We start from the raw sequence: 25443 nt of genomic DNA, 5'->3' as shown, positions 1-25443 counted from the left end.
GGCCATTCAACTATGGTTAGAACAACTGGAAGCTGTCGGTGTTGATCTTAGTGAATATGGCAAAGCGGAGGAATTTATTTGGAAAAATCAGACAATCCGGCGAGAATTCGAGATGTGGAGTGAAATTTCCATAACGCTAAGAGTGATTGGATTTACCTATGGCGCCACCCCCAAAGATTGGCATCTATGGCTGTCCGATCCAACTGATGAATATGTAGGGGAATTTTGGAATATGATCGAGCGGCCAGTGGAAGTGATGCCAGGTGCCTGGCCGCAAGAATGACCTATATATGTATCGTGATAAACTGCACTCCCATACATGTATCTAGGGAACAACCGCACGGCCTGATGTAAGCATAGAAGATGACTATCAAATTGTGCAAAAGGACAAAAAGCGTAATACAGTTCTTACTGAATTCGGTGTCACCACCTACAATCTATGCTCAGGCACCATAATGGACATACTGTGCCCAATGTAACGGCCGCTTTGGATAGTCAATATTCGGCGAAACTACCAAGACCACATTATGAAGTGCCATCGTGACGGCTCTCTCGTATGGATATTCCACCAAGTTCGCGATAATCTCTGATTCAATTCCAAATCTAAATCTAAGTCTAACTGTTCTAAAACCATGTGTTATAAACATTGGGTGTGTGAGAATCAATATATCGAAGGCAATATAATATGGACATGCCCGCAGTGCGCAAAGTAAATCGCAACGATAACAAGATGTCGGACGGAATGCTGGCTGCTCAAAACCCTTCATGCTCTAATCGAAGAGGTATTGGCAGCGCTCGATACCGAGGGACTCAGCCAAAAAGCCGTTAACAAACTGGCAGTTGGGGTCATTCTTTTCCTGGATATCAACCCAGTCGTGAATCTTCGGGTAGATTGTGGCGCTGTAAGTCTCATTATGGAACTGCATCTTGTTCCAGTGGGGTCGGACATTGTAGGTCTCGCCGAACTTCGGAATGTATTCGCTGGCCAGCTCCTGGAAGAAGTACTGGGTGGTGAAGTTGTTGTAGGTGGGGATCCAAGAGAGTTCCAATGTAGCAAAGATCCCACTTGCGTTGGGCTGCAAGTTGTAGTTGTTGACAGGAGACAGCCAGTTGTCGTCACCCTTGATGAACCGGGTAATGACGGTCACATCGTCACTCAAGTAATGTCCCTTCAAGCCCGGGCCGATGACGGACTCATCAATGTGAGGCTTCATGCGCTCGGACTGGGCCTGGGCGTAGGTTAAATAATCTGTCCCAATTTCGGCCAGGTGCTCCTTTGGGAAGAAGTGTTCGAATTGGCCCATGAAGCCGCGGTAGCAAATTCCAGATGGGGTGGTTGCGATGGCTTCCGTCTTGTAATCATAGCAGTGGTAGTTCCGGTCACAGCGTCCACAGTCATTGGAGCAGAAGTCCAAAGAGCAGTTCCGGACTCCCTTGTAATCGGTCTCCTCCCAGTAGACCAGTGTGATATTGGGGTTGAGCACAAGCTCGTGCTTGGAATCATCCCATTTTAGAGTAGGTCCAACAATGTTGACCTGCTCATATGTTTCGCCAATCTCTGCAACCAACTCATAGAGCTCGGTGATGTTATTGGGTCCCTCTACAAGCTTGGTGGTACGCTTCAGGTACGCCAGGGGCTCTGCCTGAATGGTCACCTCCACGATAATACCCAGGGCTCCAATAGCAATGCTGTAGGCCTTGAGCAAGTCGGGGGTGTCTTTCTTTGTGATATGGTGGATTTCTCCCTTCGCATCGAGTACACGAAGGCCAAGGATCTGAGTGGCGAGGTTCTGGTGTTGCTTTCCAGTACCGTGGGTTCCGGTGGTAGCGGCACCGATGTAGTTCTGCACCTTTTCACTGCCGAGGTTGGCTACTTGGAGACCGCTCTCTTCCAGAGCTGGCATGAGATCCACCAAATCCCAGCCACCACCAAAGGTGACCGTGTGGTCCTCATGAATGTCCAGATGCTTGAGATTGGTCAAGCTGAGAATGTAAGATTCTCGATCAGTGTCTTCGTCGTTGACACAGGCGGTGAGATTGCCAAATCCGTGGCCATTTCCAACGGGCTTGAGCAGGGTCTTGCGTGGGTAATGATATTTCACAAATTCAACAAGCTCTGATTCATTGGCAGGCACATAGTAGGCTGTGGCCTCGCATGTGATGTCAAACTGCCAATTGAACCAGCGGTATGCTTCGACACCTGAGCTCGCAGCCAAAAGTGACAGAAAGGCGCCGCGTAAAGATGAGGGCGAGCCAAACATTTTGAATGACTTGGAAATGACTCGAGGATATTGGTTTGGAATCCTCTTTTGAAGAATGCTCAACAAGGCCTGCTGGATTGAAACTGTGCCTCTGTGATATGGAATGGACGGGAGAACTCAATGTTTTTATATCTCAAACCATGAGGCATCCCAATATCCTCTAGACTATTGAGCCATTTAGCAGTTGAACTAGTCACCAATCGCGTTATGATCTCCTCTCACATCCTCCAAATCACTACTGATCATCGACGACTTCCTCTTCGGGTATTCAATGGCCCGCCGGATCAAGAATACATTGTTAGGCTTCGGGCAACCGAAGAACTTGGATATCGGCCCTTTTATCCATGTGGATATTTCTTCTTGGCCGTCTGTGATGCCCATCATTGGCCAGAATAACCCCGATCATTGTTATGCCCACGGGTAAATATGGGATGAGACTTGGCGATGCCACTTTTTGAGGGTTTGGCAGAGTAAGCTGACCCGGATATTTATGGAACCGGAGAATGCGTTGGCGCATGCATGTACCCTATTGACAGTCCCTTTTCTTGTTTTCCTTATTTTACCTCCCTTTTCTTTTTCTCTCTGAGAGGGATGTTTCGAGATGAATTGCCACACTTCAATTTCTGAATAAACTATGCGTGCAGTGCGGTGGCCATTTCTTTCTCCCGAATATCGTATTGTGTGGACCACAATGATACATCGTCATATTGCCAAGGAGGACCCGATGGGGCACCGGGACATGACTCGGGGTAACAGTACGCCGACACTAGGATATGCAAGTGGTCCGCTCCCGAGAAGGGTCCTTTTTTCAGAGTTAGTATATGCCAGCGTTGGCAGTGGCTGAGTAAGAGATCAAGATCACTTTGGCTCCAGGCAAGGAAACCTACATATCGACTAGCGCCATGCCGCCAAGATTATGCCAAGAGCGGAAATGGCGATGAGTGGTTGCAAGGTTGAAGATCTCAGGTTAAATGATGACTACCTAGGTAGGCTCCAGAGTATAGAACCACAATAGCGTTGTTCTAGACATTATATTCGTCAATCTTCTATAGTTCTAGACAGACAAAGCTTATCAATCTATGGGTGCTTGGTCGATCCTGATGTCTTTCTTAGAAATCAACTCCAACAGTTGCACTCTCGATTTGTCCTATTGTGAAGTCTAGACGGAGGGCTGTACCCTTTCTCGCATACTTACTCTAGCAGCAAGTTCACCACTGCATTTGTGATCTTAAATCAAATTCTATGTAGCCTTTCTTTACTGTGACTATACATCGTAAGAGAGCATTGGGGTTTTAACACCTAGTAGTTGAAGCCACCCGTAGACTGTATCCAAGCCATTCCAAATCACTGGGCAAGAACACCCCGACAAAAATACCTAGACATGATCAAGGCCGATCTTGCTTTATCAGTTCGGTATAAGGGTTCTTGGGGTACTGCAGATGTGCTTATAGTGGGGCTCCTTTCGACTTCAAAGTGAGACACTTATGCGCCAAGGTTGAGAAATCCCCGTGGGATGAAATGGCAAGGCAAGTGCGCCGAATACTGCCCCTTGGAACCAAAAACGCGGATAATATCAGCCTTCTTGGAAGATGTCCAGCACGGAAGCTGTCCGAGCTGTGGATAGGCTGCTGTTAAATAGCCAAGAGGTTGCTGATAGTTACAGAGGCCGGCATCTTTTTTCAAGTTTACCAAGATGCGATATTCTACTCTTCTCGTTGGTCTTTCCTTGGCCCTCTTTGCTCAAGGAGACGTGACCAAGGAGCACGATGACCGTCTGACAACGGCCGTCATTCTGGACACCCCCACCACGGGTGCCAGTACCACGCCAGAGGGCCGGGCCTTCCTCAAACTTGCTCGAGTTGATGGCACAACGGGCTCCCAGATTGTCGAGGTCATCGGCGAGGTCGGAGAGCAAAAGCTAGTCCCGTATCCCAATGATGCGTGGAACTCATGGAATGCCACCACCGACAGCGAGATCGACTCACAGACCAAGTACGTCTCGGCCAACTCGCAGCGAGTTGGCCCCGATGGAAACCTCTGGGTGATAGACAGTGGAGCTCTTCATGACTTTTCCAACTCGTCGAAGCTCATCTCGTTCAACCTAACTACCAACGAGGTGCAGCGGATCTACTACCTCGGAGACGTGACCACCGAAGACGGCTCGCTGAACGATGTGCGCTTCAACGGCAAGTACGCCTACTTCACAGAGTATACCATCGGCTCCATCATTGTGCTAGACCTGGAGACGGGCTTTGCCCGCATGGTGCTCCGGGAGCACAAATCGGTAGTCGCCTTGATGCCGCTATCGAGTGACGGCCAACTCGTGCGCACTCAGTCGACTGGCAAATTTGAGTATATCCACGCAGACCAACTCGAAGTGTCGCCAGATGGCAAATACTTCTACTACCAACCCGGAATTGGGTACATGTGGCGCATTGAAACCAAGTACCTGAATGATGCCCTGCACAATGACACGACAGCGGACCTGCTTCCCAACTATGTCGAGCCGTTCTCGTTGACTCCCAGCACTGGCGGCACTGCCATTGATGCGAAGGGCAACATATATTACAGTGACGGTGACCGGCAAGAGATTCGTGTGATCGCACCAAACGGGATAACCACTTTGTTGGTGCGCGATGCCAGGCTGAGCTGGGTGGACGCGCTCTGGATCGACACGCACCAGCGCCTGTGGATGTGTGCCTCACAGTTGGGCCATAGCACTCGCTTTGTGCAGCCTGATAATAAGACCAACACTATTGTGAAGCCTATCTATGTCTATAACATTAAGACCGGCAACAATCCGTCTCCGATTGACCATGCTTGAGAATACTGGTAGATGCTATTTGACTTTTGTTCAGAGATTGTATACGTGAATGCACATATAGGCAGGTGTGGCTAACTTTCCCAATTGCATTTGCGTGGTATTGCAAGCTTTGACCAGCGCATGACACCATTCCCATGTCGGCATTCTTCAAAGGTGGACAGCAAGTCAAACTTTAAAAGATCTATTAACATGTCAGAAATCAATTGGTTATCGAAGAGTTTGGGCGATATGAGCCCCACAATATAGTTTGTTATAGAGTGTTCTATAAAAAGCTATATGAAGTATATAATCTGTTCTAGAGACCGCAAATAAAACATACACTTGCACTGTAGTTAGTTAAGCGCTTATTCGTGGACATGTCCACGTCACGCAAGTGCACCTATTCACCTATTCACCTATTCACAGCAAAATTCATCCGAGATAAGCGATCAAAAGTACTTCTAGGGATGAAAGAAAAGAAATTCCACAAGTTATATTTTTCAAATATATAATATACTAGGTATAAAGTGTACTTAGTAGGTACACGATGTTTCTAGACAGCCTTGGCGCGGCATGCCGCCTTCGGGGCTCCGCCAATCTCCATCTAAGCAGGACACACCTCCTTTGTCCATCACACAAGTGATCGACAGGAGCGATGTGCACAACAAGGTGGAGTTTTGTCATTCGCCCGTTTTATCCATCTTTTTTTTTTGTCTGAAACAACTTGCTCCGCACAATATACAGCCATTCCGTCCACCATCTGTACCGTATTTCCTGGTTCCACTATAATATATTATACCCGGGGTGATAGGGCTATTTTCCCATCTATGAAGATCTCTCCTACTTAGTATTTTTTTCGCCACGGGATGAGACCTGCTCCCCTGCAGATCTGACTCCTCTCAGGAACAAATGGTGTTTCGGCGGTCTTTTGGCGGTCTTTTAACGGCTCAATCCTTTGACTCTCAACAATGAAACACCAGGGGTATATAACCAGCTAGAACTTCCTGCTTTCAAGGGTCTTTTTTTGGTTACAAGTGCTGTGCACATTCATTCTTTTTAAAAGCTTTAGGACTTTATTTGCGTTACTCCTACGAGCATCCATTCATTTCCCACTTTCACTTTTAAGTATCCAACAACTCAACACTCTCCATCATGAAGTTCACTGCTGCCATTGGCGTTGCTGCCCTATTTATGGCCCCGTCTGCTGCGGCCTGGAAGCTGCCTGTGAGTATCTACGCTAAAAATCCTCAAATAGATCTCGTTCTTTGCTGACATTGTCTCCCCAGCACGCCAACAAGGCTGACGCTGCCGCTCCTACCGGCTCTCCTTCCAGTAGCTTCCCTGGCGGTTTCCCATCTGGAACCCCAACTGGGACCCCTTCTGGATTCCCATCCGGAACCCCCTCTGTCACTCCATCCGGAACCCCATCTGGCACTCCAACTGGATTCCCAACTGGATGGCCTACCCCGACTGGATTCTCTTTTGGCCGTCGAGCATCTGGTCACGGACCTGGTATTAAGGGACCTGGCCACGGCGGACCCGGCTACGGAGGGTTCGGCCATGGAGGTCACGGTCATGGATCCGAGTCCTCCAGCTTCCCCACCATCTCTCCTACTAGCTCTCCTATCGGCTCTTCTACCGCCGTGCCTTCTGGATTCCCCGAGTCTACCGGTGTCCCACCTGGGTTCCCCGGTGGCTTCTCTGGTGGCCAGGCCTCTAGCGGTTCATTCACCGTTTTGCCTGTCGCGACCGCGACCGCTGCTACAGTTGGTGAGCAGGGAGACTTCACTCGTCACCACGCCCGTCAGATGTTGTTCTAGATTCTGCACTTTGCAGCTTCGCTCGTGTAACATGTGAGATAGATTATTGCTGTGTTTTCTGTGGCTGCTGGATCAGCTAGAGAGAAGAGATTGTTGCTATATTGGAATGTTTTCCCTGGTGTCTTGTAGAGTAGTAATTCTGTCAATCTGTGAAAACATAGCATAACTATAATAACGTTAGAAATCTACAAGATGTGGCCACCCACAAAACCCCAACAAAGGGTCTTTTCTACATGCTTCGGGAAACAGTATCTTTAACCCACCACACATAGCAGATTTTGTTTCTATTGGGATATTTGCTCCTCATTTTTTTTTGGCACCTGAAATTACAGTAGGGAGTACGCGGTGCCGATCGAAATACGCTATACGACCCAGTTATGATCCTATGACCGAGATTTATAATATAGCAGGCAATGGTCAACCGCTCTTCAGTTTTCCACCATAATTAATTAATTTCTACGAACCTACCTTGGGCAATGTTCACAGTTACATATGTACTTCAGACTGCATAGACCAGCCCCCACCGGAGACCCCTTATGACCCCAGTTTTGCCTTCGGCGCCGGTCTTCTTATACTTTTCCCTAGCAAATCCTAGTTTCACCTAGGATGTCTTGTCATTCGCTCGCACTAACAAATATTACCTATTTATTTTCTAGCTGCAGCCTCGATGGGACGAATGTGACCAAGCCGCTGTTGGGACTGCTGGCAAAGCTGTGAAGCTAGTTCGACTTCAAGGGGCGTATAGTTGCACCGTAGCTATTGGGGAGCTTCTGGTACAATTTTATGTTTCTGACTCCCCCCTCTTGGACGTAAAACTTCGGGGCTTGCTCGGAAAATCTATTGAGACATTTACAGATTGTGTCCGCTTGTATTAATATAGGTTTTATCAGATCGTCGCCTTCCCTTGCTATCTATGTTACGGGCAAGGCCCCTAGGATAAACCTACATAGCCCCTATGACAACACTTCATTATGCTTCGTGGCATGAAAAAATACTGCCGCATTATACGAGGTATTTTCGGCTTGTATGTTGTGGGACTATAACTAATATTTTAATCTTTCTATACTCTTTGCTAATCCACGGGTGAACTGACTTATAGAGCATATCTCTTCAATCACTCTTTAGCAGACCTTTAAGATAAACATATCCTGTTTTTATAGCAACAACTCTCTTCGTGTTTCACGAAGCTCATCGTTAACCACTGCGAAGAAGTTCTAACGATCTTTGCTCTCAGGTATCCATTGGTTCTAATTCACGATGGCCTATGTGAGATGAACATCACCATCAATCCTGAAGTAGGCAGTGCCACTGGAGTTGTTGACTAGGCCGAAGCAAAGGTGTTACCATTCGAAATGTCCCTCCGAGGGTTTTACAACATACTTAGTATTATGAACTCAAGTATTTGGCATTACCATTAAAAGGCATCCGAAATAGAAGACCTTTCCTGGGATAGGTTCTACACAGATGCGGGATTGGTTATTCGTAAAGATTTTACTAGGAAATATGGGGTTGAAAGGCTTATAAACAAGCAAAGATTCTTCAATTAGATAGTTAGATGCATTTCTAGGTTTTAGGAGTTCAAGAGTATTGAATAATGCGCCGCAATAAAGACCTCGAAAAAGACTGTATTTAATTAAAAGTTGACAACAAATCATGATCTTGAAGCTGTACGGAGTATGCTCTTCCTAAATAGGCAATTTATGTCCACCGCACTATTTTGTTTTGACATACGCTGCAGAGGTGGTACATAGAAGTAAAGTGGATAAAGTCTCTTGACCAGTAACAATGTGGGTAGATACTGGTAGTAATGAATATTAGGGCGTTCCTTATGAACCTAGATAGATCCGTAACAGTCCTGAGGTCGCCCGTAGAACCCTCCGTACTTGAGCATCGTATATTGTCCACGGGTGACTCCGAGCTCAATAGACAGACAATGCACTAACTGTATATATCGTTAAATCCAAATAAGAGAGAATCCCCTGACAATATAGGCGTGCCTGCGTTGGAAGTATAAGGAACTCCGCATTCTGTGGTCTCCGATTGGCTGATAACTCGGTGCTGACTCAGCAGTTCCTGATCTCCAAAATTCTCGAAATAACATTCACCTCATCTTCCTCATCTTTATTCATTTGCCCCTGTTGGTACGGGGTTCAATTGAATCTCCTGAATACCCCGCGATGTACCTGTGAAATCGACATGTATCACGCCAATCCCGTACCCACCGAGATCGCGAAACCTATACACCCGCCTTCGAACCTCGTTGCGGTACCATGAGCAGGTGCTTGCGCCCCGGCCGCATCCTGCCATTCGGTCGCAGGCCAGCTGCTTCACGCCTTCCTTTCGTCCCATATCGATCTGTATCTCCTTTTTCCCGGCCAACTTGGACTCAATTTACCCGGAAGACGCGCAATGACCAAAGAGAGATTAATTTCCCAGATGAAGTTCTTTTTCTACGCCGATACAATTTAATCAAACACCCTCGCCTCAGACATGACCAGAAGAGACATATTGAGGAATGGATGCCGGTGCTGAGGGATTGTATTCCACCAAAAATTGCCAAACCAGCAGACGTCGCCCAACCTGCAGGCCAGCCCAGGCGGCTTCCACCACTCCGCGAATCTGAACGTGAGCTTGATCGAACCCATGCTCTACTGGGGTGCCTATGGGATGGAAGGATTCATTTTGAGTTTCACCTCCTTGCGCATCTCGGATTTGCGCACCATGAGTGGTCTAATGTGCAGGCTCTTTTGAACGGCATGATAGACACCTATGAGTTGCTAGCTCCTCATATGCCTCCTACACACCCTTCGCCTGGTCTTGATTGGAACAGACCATTTCGTGTGCGCCGCAGAGATGAGTCAACATCTGACTTGGTGTCTCCCATCACCGAAGAGGTCTCCCTCAGCAAGCTCACGGGAGGCACAAAATCAACATCCCCTTGGAAATGGTCTCGTCTAGAACCTCTTTCATCAGATAACATCTCTCTTGATACTCTGACGGTGGAACCTGCACCGAGATTCTTTGGAGAGAGAATTTTGGCTGAAGTACTCGCAAACCTCGGCTCTCTGGTATTGTATGCTGCACGCAGTCGGTCAGATGATTCGAAGCATGCCATGTCTTGTGTATTCCGAACTCTTGCCCGTTTACACCATGCTGGCATGATCTCTGACAGAGTTTATCAATATCCGAAACCAGATGCCAGCCAGATTGTGTTTCGCCCGCCAGCACTCCATTTGTTGTCCAGTTCCATAATGAGCGTTCTGTCCGACGCGGCTTGGCATGAACATGAAATAGCAGTGGCCGCTGCGGCCGCTGATGCAGGAGAGCCGTCACCTTTCATTCCTTACACGCCAGGAATCCGAGAGCTGGGCCCCGAAATATGGCTTGAGCTCATTCTATGGTGTTGCGTGGAGCATGGGTTTTGCAGAACGGGCGCACTACTGGTACATCAAATGGCCCGGCTTAGCGAGTGGAAGGCTGAGAGTTGGGCGCCTCTAATAAATGACCTTGATGCAGTACAACAAACTAATGTTAGTATTGAGCAATCATGGCGTCGGCCAGGGAAAAACGAGAAACCTCCAACACTCAAGGGTCAAGACAAAGCACCATTCAATGGACTTGGATTCCGAACTATCAGCTCTGAGGTGGTTGCATCGTTGCGGAGTGGCTTGGCGAACAAAGCCTATGTTGGAATGGGAGATCGTGGATATCTTCCTGAGGATCTCGCCAATTTATCAGCCCCTCTGACCAAACTTATTGACCCTCCCGTACCCAGCCGTGAGGAGCTTCGGCCGACAAACAGGTTCACCAATTGGCACATTGTACGGATATTGGCCTCGGGCTGTTTAAAACCATCAGATGATCCTGTTTCCTTCGAGCATCTTCTAAGGTCTCAGAACAATGTTGTTCCTCCTTGGGAAGGGAATGAGTTGAGTCTAGCACAAGTTTTGGATGGAAAAACGCGGGCGCAATTCTATGATGAATCGGCCGCCATGACTGGCTTGATCGAATTCAATCTCAATTATTATGCTCGGGACAAGCAAAGCGGACGCCTTTTCCACGAGTATGCTTGGCTCCAAAATATTGCCGATGCAAGCAAGGCACAGCACATCCAAACCTTTTTTGGGCGGATGAGCCAAGCTAGCGATGAAGAAGCTTCTTTTTTGTTTGATTTCAAATCTTTCGAACCTCAAGATATCTCTCAGTCGTCTATCCCGCAGTTGTCTTGCGCCACTTTTGCCAATCTCCTTGACGTGGCGACTACAACCCACGCGTTTGATTTTGGCCAACAACTACTCCTGGACAATGACATCGATGGCCCTGCCATCCCTCAAAGCGCATATAGAAACCAGGCCCTAGCGCCATCTATTCTTCGATTTGCGGCTGCCACCGCTAATGTCGAGCTCGGCGAGCGTGTCATTGGGTCGCTCGCGATTCCTCTTTCTGTGAACACCATTAAATCGTTGATCAACTTCAGTATCGCACGAAAAGATTGGAAGCGCGTGGTGCTGATGCTCAACTTCCTGACCGAGCACCGAGCCAAATCTTGGGGTTACATCAATATCGGTGTACTTGCAAGCGCGGTAATTCGGCTCGATGCCACCGTTAAATATAAGGCATCTGCCGGCACCTTGACTGAGGCAGATACAGAGGACTTGAATCAGGCCACGGACATCTTGCTCCGCCTTTTCCGCGGCGAGTGGCATGCTAATTACACTCGTGAGAAGGTCAGGAACTTCCAGCTTCGAACACTTTCTCGTATGCACCGTGTGCTCTCCCTCATCCCAGGTCCTCTACCGGACATCCTCAAACAAGTGGAGCCACCCAAGGAAATCACCGGACATCACAAGGCCACTTTGATCCCGCCAACCACCTTCCATGAGATCTTCGCTGCCGTTGTGGAAACGCAGGGCGCTATCGTCGGCAAGCAGCTCTGGGATAAAGTCTGTGTGGACTGGGTATCTCCCAAGCGCCAGCTCCAATCTCCAGGCGGTGTTGCCCGGCTGCTTTTCAGCGACGAACGGGCCAATTCACACGGTTCCCCAGGATGGGACGCAGATTACGTCAACCATGTCCGAAGCAAAGCCACGATAGCAGACCTCAACACCGTCCGCATCCTCGCACGAAGTGCCGTCCGAGAATATGCAGCATGCGTGAACGAAGCAACGGACGAACAACCCCGCAGTCCCCGTATACCCCGAACAAAACCCACCGACCCTCGCAACACCTCTTCTTCTTCTTTTTCTTCTTCTTCTTCTTCTTCTTCTTCTTCCTCCTCCTTCGTCTACGACCCCAGCATTCCATATACACCCTCAATCTCCCGCAGGGAATACCCCTACCAATTAAAGTTTGGCAAGATGCCACAAACAGAGCTCGAGTCTATTCTAGACTTCTGTCTCGAGACCTTCCTCAAATTCGGTCTTCCGGAAGACCAGGTCGACATCGAGATCCCTGGCCACATGCGCCGCATGCAGCTCAGAAAGGTCTTTTCTTCGCCCACACGCAGACCTGTTAGGATGCGGATCAAGTACAACAGATCCGATCCTTTCATGAGATCTCACTGGCCGAAGGAATTGGCGGAGTCTTTGCCGAAGCCGGAGCCGGCACCGGAGCCAGAGCCGAAGTGGCCTTATGATAATCACAAGATCTAGGATGTGGGATGAGACTTCTTTTCTCGTGGATCCTGTCTTGTATGTATTTTTATTTTCAAAGTAAAAAACTATTCTCGAATGTATATACTATTTATTTTTTTCTCAAAGACGGTTCTTCGGATTGGATATTCCTTCTATAATGTGCTGATTATACTAAAAGGGAAGAAGATGTTGAGAATAAGATGTGAATAGATTTGGTATCAAGGTATATGGTTCAACGCCGATAAACACCGCAACACCAACTAGAGACCAACCCCAAACGCTCAGAATACCTGTTGTGAGTCCAGCTCTGGACCTAGGCACAGCCTGGATCCTCGAAGTGCTTTCAATGCAAATATCATCTGGATATCGCTTTCGAGGCACCATTATAAACATATTTGTAATGCAAAGAGATATTGATGGTATATGAAAGGGAAGGGGGTTCGTAGAATGGAGAGAGAGAAAAAGAAAATGGGTAGCACATCACATATTCATCAAGTGAAGAAGTTCAAGTAGTTAAATATGGGTAGAAAAGAGAAGAAGGAATGAAAACGATAGGGATGTGGACATGAATAGAATAAAAAGGGGGTTCCTAGGTATACTGCTAGCGATGAGATCTTGCAAAGCAGACCGGATATGATAATTGGGCTAAAGGGTAATAGATGGGAAAGCCAGCCGAAAAGGATAAAATGGTAATACAAAACCCGCATGCTTTGTCGTGTTCTTGCATGGTATTTTGTGGTTTTATATGAAGTCATTCGTGAGGATGGGCGATAAGTGCATTCAAGATTCCCAGTTCTCATTCTCATTGGAACGGGGAAAGAAAGAGCGCATAAACTCCCCGCTGATGGGATCATAAGGGAAGAACGAGTCCTGTGCCTCGGCCGTCAACGATTCCATCAGATCCGCAGTCGAGACGCCCGGGTAGGTGTGCTGGCTTTCACCGGCCGGTGCCTCTGGAACAGACGCCGGGGGATCTTCTAGCTGCGAGCCCCAGTAGTCGCCAGCGACATGAGATTTAGGATGGTCGGATGGCGGTTCCGAGCTGATAGTGGATGCAGGCTCTGGGGTATATGGGTACGAAGGCATGTCACTGACATCGTACTTCATACCCTGAGCCAATTTGCGGAGACTGAGGTCACAGAGCTGCCAGGCGCGTCGCGAGGCAATGCTCTGCTCGGACATTGCGAAGAGCCAGCGGATTGCTTTCTTAGACAGGCTGATGAAGTTCTTTTCTTCTTCTGGCATGTGGACAGTGCCGAAGGACAGCTCGAGGAGGAGAACCGTCGCCGCTTGCATGAGATAGTGGAGGATGCACCACCATGGAGCAATCTGGTACAGCTGGAGAGCATCCGGTTCATCCGGGATCAGACCCAGCATGAGTCGTGCGGATTCCAAAGTTAGCACTGCCATCTCGTGACTGAAAGAAGGCTTCGGGCCCTGGCGCGCGTCACGCCGGCAGAGACAGGGACGGCCGAGTGTGATCCGCGCACTGTAGTAATGCAGCGCTAAGGTCAGTTTGCAGCGAAGGATATCCGGTCCGTTATCCTCTTTGCGTGTGAAGTCAAGCCCGGTTGGAAGGTTGGATTGCCATATCTCAGTTCGGGACTTGAGTTCACCAATCCGGGCCTCGATTTGTGCCCACGGCACCATCACGCAGTCCACTGAATAGACTTTATTGACAATTTCTTGCACGACGACTGACAGATCGCAATAGTAAAGATAACAGAGCCCGTAGTTGACAGGAAGGTTTTTGATCCATTTATTGTCTCGTGCTCGAGTGTGGTTACCAGCATCCTTACCATTTACCGGGTGGAGCGGCATTTGTCTGATACTCGCACTTGCCATGACGTTGTTGATTCGTTCGTCTCGTAGTGTAGTGTCTGTGAGTACTTTGAGGGCATCGGGCTCTTGTAGTTGTTCTTCTTCAAATGGAATCGGGAAAGGCGAGGTGCACACTTTTTCCTGGATACAAGTTGCCCGACCAGTCATTATCCCGAGCATGTGCTCAAATGTATAAAGACACCACCAGACTCGGTAACGAGCTTCTTTCGAAAGATCAGGTGTGGTTGGACTACTGCTTTTCATGTTGATTCCAAGTGTGATTGCAGACCTCACTGCCAACGCCGAGATTCTCCACGCCCTGTCTAAGTGTTATTACCCGTTCAATTCAAATGAAAGGGGGTTCTGAAGCTCACCTGTTAATTTGATCAGAAGCGAGAAGATAGAAGGCAATCAAGCCCTCCACCTGAACTTGCTGGAGATCTGGATGGCTGAACAGGACATCGCCGTTCATACTCAGAATTCTAGCCCTGGTCAGATATACCAAGTGGTCTTTCTCGTCCCCACCCCATGTTGCGTCGATGAGATGGCCATGTTTAGCTCCGATTGCGAATATCATATTCAATATAGCAAGCCACTTGTCACCAGGTCTAGCAGCGCTGTCAAAAAATATCCGGTACTGTGCCGAGAAAAGAGGTTTGTTGATGATGGGGTAGAATGGATGCACGGTAGTCAGATAAACCTCGAACATATGATCCGCCACCTCCCGAGGAGGCATGGCATACAGTTGTACCGGTCCAGGCACGGAAATATCCAAGTCATCAAGATGATAATTGACCGCATGCAAAGATAATGCATTATCGGTCTTTAGATCCTGGCCTAGCTCCAGACTCCCCGGAAGACCTTTAGAACGTTGGTCTGCCTCTCTCTGTAGCCGTTGCATCCAGGTAATTTCCGAGTTTTTCCCCATATAACCAGTTGCTCTGGCATGTTCTGATCGATTGATGTCCTCTTCTACTCGGTCAATCGCCTCAAGAGAGCCAATAGAGGAAGGCGAGGATGGTTCATCGTTTTCTGGAACGTCATCCTGAGGAGTTCCTGATTGAGACTGGGAATTATGCGACGTATAATCCACTTCCGGACCATGCTGTGTGGTTGGATGTGTTAGCGACACTCCGGTATCCCGACAAGAAGAACAAAAGAACAAAAGAACAAACCTTTTCCAGCAAGCTCCTGATCCGCTCCGCGGCACTGAACTCAACCATGCCCCCCAACTCCTTCAGCAAATTCTCATATTCTTGCGCTTTCTCGGATAAATTTTCAACCTGTCTGTAATGCGCGAACAGTCAGCATGCTTGCTTGCGATTGAATATTCCAAAAAGAAATGCGCATGTATAGCCATGGATCGACGTACTTTTTCGTTCTCTCCCTCCAACCCTCTGGATAGTTACACGTAGCCCTCAGCTCACGACATTGACGACAAACCGGGGTGTCCCCACTGCATTTCGTCTTGCGCTGCCTGCAGGATGCGCAAGCGCGAGGCACTCGTCTATTATAGTGCGGAGCAGTTGCGACCCGTTGACGAGGAATGGCAACTTTAGTATGTGCAGTAAGTGTTTTATTGGACCGAATCGGGGTTCTGTTGGAATTTCTGGCGCCTATCGTTGGCATTGTGTCTGTGACGGAAAGAGGGCGGAATCTAGCGGGGGCGATGTCTAGTGTCGGCTGTTGGGTGGACGTTTCGCTTTGAGGAACGATACCGTTATAGTCCGTCTGCGAATGCGCTTGTTCGACCGTCATGGTCGCAGAAGCCCTGTGTACGTAACGGGAGTTGGGGGGTGAGTCTCTTGAAATTGCGCTTCGGCGCTTCTGCGGTTCGGCAGCGCTAGGTGGTACAAAGTTGCGGTTGTAGAAAGTTGCGACGGATGATAGGGCTGAATTTGCATATGCGAGTCTGACAAATAAAATATATTTACAAGGAATATTTCAGACCCATTGACAGCAGTACAAATTTGTACCTCGGACGTGAAAATACTGTAGAAATCGGAGAATGAAGTCGCTCAGTGGCGGAATATACGTAACCTTGGTCCTTGGAAATGGACCAAATCTCGGGGATAGGCTGCCCGCTTTCCTAATTGGGCACTGATTAGTCAGGAACCGTTTTCTTTTTTTATATGAAAATGATGGAAAGATGAATTTATGGGAAGAAACGCTAGTTATTTTTGACACTTTTGGGTAAAGCCATTCCTCCAGCCGTGAATATCCTCCCAATCTACCCATCCAGGGTAAGTAAAACCAAAACATATGTATATGTACAAGAGAAAATAGGCATTAGCAAAAAAAAAGTAAGAGGGTGCGCCGAGAAAGACAATGGACATGTACAAGCGAGGTAAGAAAAAAGGAGGTAAAGAGAACAATGGCGGGTCACAGCCCAGCCAAGAGTGGAGAGAGGGAGAAGAGAGGAAACATAAACCAAGAGAAATGGACTAGAATTCGCCAAACATCTCGTCGAGCTCATCAACTTCCACCATCTCCGGGTTTTGTAACTCTCTCCAGGATTCAAAGACGTGCTCCGATTTCATGGCCCGAGGGGTAAGGGTGAGCCTCTCGTGCGACTCCGTCAGGTCCGACATCTTCAGATCAACATCCGGAAGGCCGCTGTTCAACATGTCAAGCGAGCGCTTGAGGGTCGAAACAGGAGCGGCATCGGGATCTTCGGGAAGGCTGATCTGGGGGGCAACGGGAGCGCCGGCAAGCTCCTCACCGTCCAGACCGAGATCTGTCAAAGCGCTCGTGCCAGACGAGACAGACGATGCGATGGAGGTGAGAGAGGGGGAGGGAGAGGTGCCAAACAGGGCAGTCGCGGCAGCCTCATCCAGGTCCTGAGCCATGTGGTCGACAGGCATGTGCGAGAAGTAGTCACTATACTCTTCTTCGGACATGCCGTCACCGTGCATAGAGGGAGACATCGAACCACCATTCACAGGCGATTCGGAGATGCTCATATCGCGGTCCTCCGAGGCACTCAGGCTCTCGGAAAGGATGGACTGGCTACGGCTCGACTCGGCTTTTTCTTCGGAAGCACGCTCACGCACAGCGCTAGCAGTTTGTGTGAATTCCTTCTCATCACCCTCCAGGGGCGGAGAAGCCGCACGGTGCGAGTTCATGAGACGCGTCAAATTACTAGCGTTGGGGAAGTGATCGGAAGAACCATGGCTAGCAGAGGTATTCAAATCACCATGCTCCTCGAAGTCGGGAGAAGACAAGTCCACTTCGGGACTGGGGCTACGTTCCCGCACCATCGCGTCTTCCTCATCCTCGAGACTGGAAACACTGGGTGTGATGTGCTTGCTACCCACGGCAGATACCAGATCGTCGGTCTCAGGAATAGGTTGGTGGGGAAACGTAGTAAGATAGTAGTACACTTTGCGCGGGTGAATTAAAATAAGCTCCTTGGCCATAGGACAAGGCGCGAGAGCCGTCCAAGGACGCTTCATATAGGCAGCTAACCGCGATGAAAGCAGCGCGGCGGGATTGGCGGAACTATAGACAGGGCATGTTAGTGATTTTGTTTCAAAAGCCCGGATGGGATACGTACTTTGCGACATTGACATTTAGTGTGACCAGGACTGCGGCCAGTTCTTTCACGAGATGAGGGCGATTCCCCGTCTTCTCGAGTTGGTTGATTACAGCAACCACAATATCGTCGTTAATTCCTTCTGTGTCGATCTTGGGCGCGAGCACTCCATCCATCGGCGAGGGAGGCGGTGTAATCTCAAATAGTCCATGTCGGCCAGCGCGCGCAATCATTTTTGGGTCGGATGGTTCGGGTGATAATGAAGTTGAACCATGCGATCTCTTGACTTTTTTTGTGGGTTGCTCATCGGTATGCACTTTTGAGATAGAGGGAGAACGACGAGTGGAATTTGGGAGCTGAATGCCCAAGGATGGAAGGGATAGTGACTTGCGACGAGTGTTGTACGGCATTGTGAGGGAAGTAACCGGAGCGAAGACAAGAATCAAGAACAAAGAATCACGAATCAAAGAGTAAAACACAAAGATGAGGATATAATAGAAAGAAAGCAAAGGGATATAATAATAAACAGAATAATAAGTAAAAATAATAATATAAAGAAGAAAAGGATTCTAAGTTATGGGGGATGTTAGTAGAAAGGGGGATGAGAGAAGGATAAACGGGGGGGGGGATCATCAAGATGCGACAGGACCAGCTGTTTGGATGGCAAATTATCAACGGGGGCCTGAGGAATCTGCGGGAGAGAAAAAAAAAAAAGTGGAAAATAAAAATTGAAAATTAAAAAAAAAAATAATGGTAATGGTAATTTACGGTATGGTATTTATTTAAATTTGGCAGCCTCCCGAATTAGTGTGGCGATGATTGGTTGAACTGGGGCTTGTTTTTATTTTTCCTTTTCCTATATTACTCTTTAAGAATGTACCGGTACTCCGTAGGTACATGGACAATGCACTATCTGTACTTTCCTATTAGAAGTACCCAAGTACTCTGTACTCCCCGTACTTGGTAGATAATCTCACATTAGCTTCGTTATACTATAGGCTCCTTCTCACCGCCATGTTAAAACCACAGGAATCCCAGCATGCGACAATCCGACACGCACAGGCAAAAAGTGAACATTTCCCAGGCGGTGGAGATCAACCCATTCCTCTTCAGGCCTTAGTATGATAATCCATAGTTCTACCATTCTACCTTCGGTTTTAGTGCATACCGGAAGAGTTGAGTGGAGTTGACCATGTGTTCTATGACCCGACTAGGTCCAATTTTGGTGCTCCATTAACCTTGGCGTCTCCATTCATCCAAACAACTCCAGTGGTTACTTCCTCCCGCATACATCGGATTCCGCTAATCACATCCCGATTCTTTGAATAATAATATGACCTAGCGATCCAGTGATTGGTAGTTGCACGGTGGATGTCGGCATAATGGTTTGTCGAGGTCGGAGCCTTCCTTCTGCATGGGATATGTACTTTGTACAGTACAAAACAAAGATGATGTATTCGATCTGTCACCTGTTGGTTGCTAGGGGACCCGAAACACACACCGCTGTTGATAGATCAAAATATATTAATTTTCCAAGGGTTACTTTGTATCTGACAAACTAAATATGCAAGTAAACTAACTAAGCATCTACACACACGACATCCAATTCAGTATTATAAAACAGCCCACTAGTGTTGACCAACAAAAAAAAGAAAAATAACAAGGCTTAACCCGAGCCCTCCGGTCGGAAACACCGAGACCCAAAGCAGCTCCCTAGCGCAACCGTTTAGAAACAAAAAAAGAAAAAAAAGATATGAAGTGACCACTTAAAGTCCACTGGACCCCACTCTTTTGTGGATCTCAGGGACCCAATCGACGGGATACCGATCAATCAGAGTCGGTGTATCGTATTGTACATGACGCTAGTAAGGGATGCTCGCATTAGCGTCTCGGGGAGAAAAGGAACGTTTGCCACTGATGATGCAGCAAGCTGAGACACCTTGTTTTTCTTTCTATATCCAAATCTCACTTTCAGCTTTGATGTATAATATGACTTTAGATCTATCCTCTTTTTTAAACATTTTAAATATCTAAAAGCTAAATTGACTTCGGTTTCCTCTCAAAAAAAAGTGGTGATGCCATCGGGGAAACATTAATATAAACCTTTGTACTCCGTACTCCGTATGTATATTCGTCGGCTACGTGCGTATGATGACATTCGTCTCCTCCCAGCCCATCCGGATCCCTTATCCACCCTTTGACTTTTAGTGATATGATGATGATTAGTTGGATATCATTGTTTATCAAACTCCGTACTCGTATATTGTACATCATTGCCCATATCTCTCCTTCGGGACAGGCATCCAGCAAGGGATTTACATAGTACCAGGTACGAGCATTGCTGCCCAGATGTGATGCAGGTCTCAGTACTCTGTATTGAGGGAAACATCATTCCTTGAATGAACCCCTACGATCTGTACGGAGTATATTATAAAATAGTACTACTATAATACTGTGTTGCATTTATGCTTTGCTGATCTCCGTTTTCATGACATCGACCACTTCGGCTCAGGGGATCGGGACCCTTCAACCATGGGAATAGTGCCCATTGTTACACCGGCCGAAGGGAAACAATTGCTTTTAACTCGAGTTTATCTGATCGCATCCAATTTGAATTATTCTTAAGAATATTGAGAATATCGTACAGACTGTACCTACATACAGTATGCAGGTGCACAGGAATTCTCCGCGCCTCCACAACCGCAGGTACTACCTAGGTACGGAGGACTTTGTATAGTATTACATAATGTCCACTTTCGTGTTCTAGCGTACTCCATATATTTAAATTACTATATGTAGTATGTCTACAAATTATATATATTGTATGAGTAGATTGCTATTTCTATATAGTTACGCTGATTAACATAAATAGATACCCGATATGGTATCTCCAATCCAAACGGAACACATCCAAGTCTGTGTAGATCTACCAATGAAAGTCCGCCTCGATAACCGATGCATCAACATCCAAACCTTACCTAAAGCCATTATCCTTGGTTCCGACTTCCCCGCCACATCAGAACCAATCCCTGGGGACCATTGCATCAAACAAAGAACAGATGCATCCAAGACACGGAATGATCCCCTGCAAAAGATCTGCACCTTGCATGTAAATCGATCATGGAGATTGGTAGCAAAACCCGTTTTTAATGCGGGCCAGAATTGACACTATCGTCAGCCAATACCACCTGTGGAAAAGCTGCCGAGTGGTTATTAGTGAACATATATATGCTTTGTGTCGCTCTATGTACCGGATTCTAGGCCATCGCGACTTTCCCGGTCGGGGTACTACCGCTTGATGAGGGGTATCCTGCTCGCTAGGTATTTCACAGCACAGGGTGGTTAGATACTTTGCCTAGGGTATGTTCAAGTCAGCACTCAGGACGTGCCCAGGCCTAGGCTCACTGAATACCAACTCAAACTGCGCTTCGTGTATTGAATATATATAGAATCGCCTTGAGGGCAAATTTCAAAATAACCCCAGCCACTTTAAATCCTCGAAACTCTTCACTATCCTCTACATAAGTTGGCTGAGAATGGTGAAAGCCAGGTTTTTTTTTGGATACAATGTAGATGCCAAAAGACAGGTCTTCCAGGCTGCCTATAGAGATGAAAATCAAAATGATAAAATGGTACGTATAGATCACGGCATCTAGATTACAGCATTCACTGAAGAAATTGTTGGACCAGTGCGAATCATGAGCTTTTGCGCCATCTCTGGTAACAGATGAGTTGGATGACAAGGGAAATATATGGATTCAGAATGGTCCTGCGCGGGCCGAAGATCGGGAGGAAGTGGTGTCTTGTGATCCGGGAACTACAAGATGGGTGCTTGCGTGCAGTCGGGAATATCGCATAGGATGATTCTGTTCGGGTTTGAGTTAGTTTACTCGGACGACTGACTATCATTAATCGTGAGATATTACCTTTCAAATGTTGCGGCGCGTCACCACAAATTGATGTCCTCACGGGCCCTGAGCCTCGTCCTTTGATCTCGTGGAGATGTGTTTAAGTCTTTTATCTTGTGAGTGTTTAAGCCAATTGACGACATCGTTCGTGTGCATGTTCCCAGCGTGATATGTGCAGCACTAGGCTGACCAGAGGCATATTCAAACACCGCAATGACAAGACTCGCTTGGATCAAAGAGGTCGATGCACAAAGAGGGGCATGAGCCCTCGCAAATAAGATCTGAACAGTGACATATATATTCTTCAATAAAGCTGGGTTTTGTTGAATGCTACCATTGGCAGACGGATTCCAAGCGAGAAGACATAAAGCCAGCATATTATAGGGAGAGTCCGGTGGAAATCTCGAAAGTAATGCTCCCCTACCATGGGCACAGACAAATGTGTTTGTCGAAGAATCTTGCAGAGCTAAACGTAGGGTATGGCATCGAAGTTATCATCGGAAATGTGCCACTCAGAACTCAAGAACTAGTAGACTGTTCATAATATCTGTGTGGATAGAAGAGCTTCCAAATAACCCCAGACAAGTCTTTATTCACTAATAACAACACCATCTAGTTCCTGGTAGATAGCCCTTTTGATATCTTCCTCAGCCCAACACATATCCACCGCATTCCTTGCAAGCTGCACCATCTCCCCCCGACTAAACCCGCAATAAGTATAGACCTTCTGCAAGTTCCCATCAATCCAAACATCATGCATCAAAGTCGGATCATCACTATTAATACAAATCTTTACCCCCCTCTCCACCAACCTCCGAATCTTCGGAAACAAAACCTCAGTCGCCGTCCTCCGATGATAAGCATGCGGACACAAAGTCAACCCAATCCCCCTATCAACTAACCCACGCCACAACTCCTCAGAATCCTCCGCATCCAACCCATGATCAATCCTCTCCGCTCCTCTGCCCCCACAAACCTTAAAAATAGCCTCAGTAACATGCTCACGCGTATCCTTCTGTCCAAAATCACAGTGCATAGTAACATGCAAGCCATCTGCACGCGCCAACGCAAACCCCTCCTCAAAAAGCATCGGCGGCCTCTCGTACGCATTACTCGCCAACCCAACAGCATGGAATAGGCCCTTCCCGCCCTCAACAGTTCCAGCAGCCCACGGTCTCGCCTCACGGTAAGCATCCAGACCCTGCTCGACAGGCTCGTCACGCAAGAAACACAAGATCCAGCGCGAATGCACACCCAGCTGTGCAGCGGCATCGTGTTGCGCGCGCAGATACCCGTCCATAACGGCTGCCGCGGGGATTCCGCGGCGTGTGTGCGCCTGAATGTCGAAGAAGGGTTCAGTGTAGCGCACATTCATGGCGGCGCACCGGCGCAGGTAGGCCATGGCTAAATCATAGAAGTCGGTTTCTGTGCGGAGAACTTCGCACCCGGCAAAATAGGCTTCCAGGAAGGATGGAATACCTGGTTGGCGGCCATTTAGCTCAGGTCGGTGATTGAGGGTTACTGCATAGGAGGCTTGCAGTTCTGAGAAAGTGGCGTATGGGAGGGAAATTTTGTTCCGGTGGGCCAGTTCCCAGCGGAGAGAGGGTGTTAGGGTGCCTTCGATGTGAACGTGGAGTTCGACCTTGGGGATATTGGTTATGAACGGGGTGATTGTGAGGCCGTTCATGATTACTGCCCGCGATTGCACCAGTTTATTCCAAATAAAATGCAAGCTTAGTTTCAATAGGTAGAACTTGCTTTAAAATATCGGATTCAGAATTGGGGTCCGGAGTAGAAGAAGGCACCGAGACACTACTCCATACTGAATACGACCGGGTCACTAGCTCCAGCCCTAAAGGACTTGGCTTCATTCCCATCCAATCGGCGTAAAGAATTCCTGAATCGGCGATAACGTCCAGGGATTGCACCAATAAGAGAGATGCGGGGAAAGATAACAGGCATATGACTCTGTGAATAAGAAGAGTTCAGATTGTCTGGAATGAGATCCTCAGCAATTTCTTTCTTTTCACGAGCAATGGCCATGGACACAACCACTCCCGCGGCAGAGCAGGGGACGGATCATGCTATGGCGAAACGAGTATTGAGGAAGATTGACAGACGACTCATACCACTGCTCTTCGCAACATATATGCTCAATTTCATGGATAAAACCATCTTGTCGAGCGCGTCGGTCTTCGGGATGAGGCACGATACCGTAAGAACATGTCGGGAGAAAGCAAGAACCATAACTAAGATCATTTCTAGGGTTTGGTTGGCCAGCAGTACAGCTGGGTATCATCGATCTTCTACTTTGGCTACCTGGGATGGGTATATCCAACAACTTTGCTCATTGCTCGTCTACCCGCCGCCAAATACTTGACGGCCAACACTCTATTCTGGGGTGCTGTAGTGGCTCTCACTGCAGCCTGCACCAACTTCGGCGGCCTCATTACAGTTCGCTTCTTGCTTGGAGTCGCTGAAGCAACAATCACGCCGGCGTTTATGTTTATCACTTCGACGTGGTACACGCGTGACGAGATTCCTACAAGGACAGGCCTGTGGTTTGCTGGAAACGTATGTTCTTCCCTATCAATATTTTGGATAGAAGCTCATCTTTACACAGAGTGTCGGTGGTATTGTTTCCAGTCTCCTCGCTTATGGGCTGGGTCACGTCAAAGATAACGTTGGACCATGGAGGTGGATGTTCATTGTCCTCGGCTGTGCAACATTCCTTTGGGGATTCGCTATCTGGACTCTACTCCCAGATTCAATCTCCAAGGCCAAATTCCTAACAGAAGAGGAACGCCAGTTCGCAAGCAACAGAGCAGTCGTTGCAGGCACAGGCGCAACGGAGGAGACTGCATGGAGATGGGACCAGGTCGTTGAATGCCTGATGGATCCGAAGACGTGGCTTATATTCGGACTGGAGCTTTGCACCCAGATCCCCAACGGAGGAACACAGAACTTTGCTAATCTGGTAATTGTCTCCTTTGGGTTCACGAACCTGCAATCGACGCTGCTCACCATCCCTTACTCACTTATCACCGTGGCTACAATCACCGGAACGGGCTGGCTGGCTGGTCGTTTCCGCCAACTGAACTGCTTGCTTATCGTGGCCGTTGTGCTCCCTTGCGTCATTGGCAGTGCGATCATCTACTCCCGTGCGCATATCGTCCTCGGGGTGCAATTCTTTGGATATTTCCTCTTGTCGACTGGACCTGCAGCAATGCCGCTTGCTATGTCCCTGGTGCAGGCCAATTACCGTGGCGTCACTAAGAAAATGACTGTCACTGCAATGCTCTTCCTGGCTTACTGTGCTGGAAACATCTCTGGGCCTCAGTTCTTCCTCAGTGAGGAGGCGCCGACTTACAACACTGCTTTCCGAACGATCATGATTTGCTATGCCCTCGCTGTCCTCTTAGCGTTGGTTCTGCGTTTCTACTTGCAGTGGACTAATGCTCGCCGTACGCGTCTAGAGGGCTTTGAGGGTAGTGCTGGAAATTCCGGCGCTGTTGGTGGGAAGGGGTTGGATGATGATCCCGATTCAACGAATGTGGCGGATATGGTCAACCGAGTGCAGTTGGTATCGGATGACTATGAGGATGTCACGGACTGGAAGACTCCAGGCTTCAGATATCGTTACTAGAAAGGCATGACGGTAG

At 48.0% G+C, this 25443-nt stretch overlaps 8 protein-coding genes across 8 annotated transcripts; 4 read left to right on the top strand and 4 right to left on the bottom strand.

Annotated features, from left to right (window-relative positions):
- Positions 1–770: 770 nt before the first annotated feature.
- Positions 771–2261, bottom strand: N7455_006607 (uncharacterized protein; the record flags this gene model as incomplete). Its single annotated transcript, XM_040958282.2, has 1 exon — positions 771–2261. One exon carries the CDS (start codon positions 2259–2261, stop codon positions 771–773), a length of 1491 nt encoding a protein of 496 aa, XP_040811174.2.
- Positions 2262–3954: 1693 nt separating this feature from the next.
- N7455_006606 (uncharacterized protein) lies at positions 3955–5085 on the top strand (the record flags this gene model as incomplete). The annotated part of the gene is made up of 1 exon (XM_040958297.2): positions 3955–5085. One exon carries the CDS (start codon positions 3955–3957, stop codon positions 5083–5085), a length of 1131 nt encoding a protein of 376 aa, XP_040811231.2.
- A 1131-nt stretch (positions 5086–6216) lies between these two features.
- On the top strand, positions 6217–6884 carry N7455_006605 (uncharacterized protein; the record flags this gene model as incomplete). Its single annotated transcript, XM_040958387.2, has 2 exons — positions 6217–6288; positions 6351–6884. 2 exons carry the CDS (start codon positions 6217–6219, stop codon positions 6882–6884), a joined length of 606 nt encoding a protein of 201 aa, XP_040811258.2.
- A 2270-nt stretch (positions 6885–9154) lies between these two features.
- On the top strand, positions 9155–12535 carry N7455_006604 (uncharacterized protein; the record flags this gene model as incomplete). The annotated part of the gene is made up of 1 exon (XM_040958309.2): positions 9155–12535. The coding sequence occupies one exon, from the start codon at positions 9155–9157 to the stop codon at positions 12533–12535; it is 3381 nt and encodes a 1126-aa protein (XP_040811225.2).
- A 762-nt stretch (positions 12536–13297) lies between these two features.
- Positions 13298–16096, bottom strand: N7455_006603 (Zn(II)2Cys6 transcription factor; the record flags this gene model as incomplete). The annotated part of the gene is made up of 4 exons (XM_040958354.2): positions 13298–14657; positions 14713–15443; positions 15514–15625; positions 15711–16096. 4 exons carry the CDS (start codon positions 16094–16096, stop codon positions 13298–13300), a joined length of 2589 nt encoding a protein of 862 aa, XP_040811220.2.
- Positions 16097–16782: 686 nt separating this feature from the next.
- Positions 16783–18283, bottom strand: N7455_006602 (uncharacterized protein; the record flags this gene model as incomplete). Its single annotated transcript, XM_040958396.1, has 2 exons — positions 16783–17839; positions 17895–18283. 2 exons carry the CDS (start codon positions 18281–18283, stop codon positions 16783–16785), a joined length of 1446 nt encoding a protein of 481 aa, XP_040811268.1.
- A 4087-nt stretch (positions 18284–22370) lies between these two features.
- On the bottom strand, positions 22371–23468 carry N7455_006601 (adenosine deaminase family protein; the record flags this gene model as incomplete). Its single annotated transcript, XM_040958378.2, has 1 exon — positions 22371–23468. The coding sequence occupies one exon, from the start codon at positions 23466–23468 to the stop codon at positions 22371–22373; it is 1098 nt and encodes a 365-aa protein (XP_040811221.2).
- Positions 23469–23780: 312 nt separating this feature from the next.
- N7455_006600 (uncharacterized protein) lies at positions 23781–25427 on the top strand (the record flags this gene model as incomplete). Its single annotated transcript, XM_040958337.2, has 3 exons — positions 23781–23996; positions 24047–24355; positions 24405–25427. The coding sequence occupies 3 exons, from the start codon at positions 23781–23783 to the stop codon at positions 25425–25427; spliced, it is 1548 nt and encodes a 515-aa protein (XP_040811228.2).
- Positions 25428–25443: the final 16 nt, after the last annotated feature.

This window comes from Penicillium solitum, assembly GCF_028829755.1.
Source record: "Penicillium solitum strain IBT 25940 chromosome Unknown utg000004l_segment0_segment0, whole genome shotgun sequence".
Lineage (NCBI taxonomy): Eukaryota > Fungi > Ascomycota > Eurotiomycetes > Eurotiales > Aspergillaceae > Penicillium > Penicillium solitum.
Note: the sequence above shows the minus strand (reverse complement) of the source record. Positions and strands in the feature narration are given on the sequence as shown.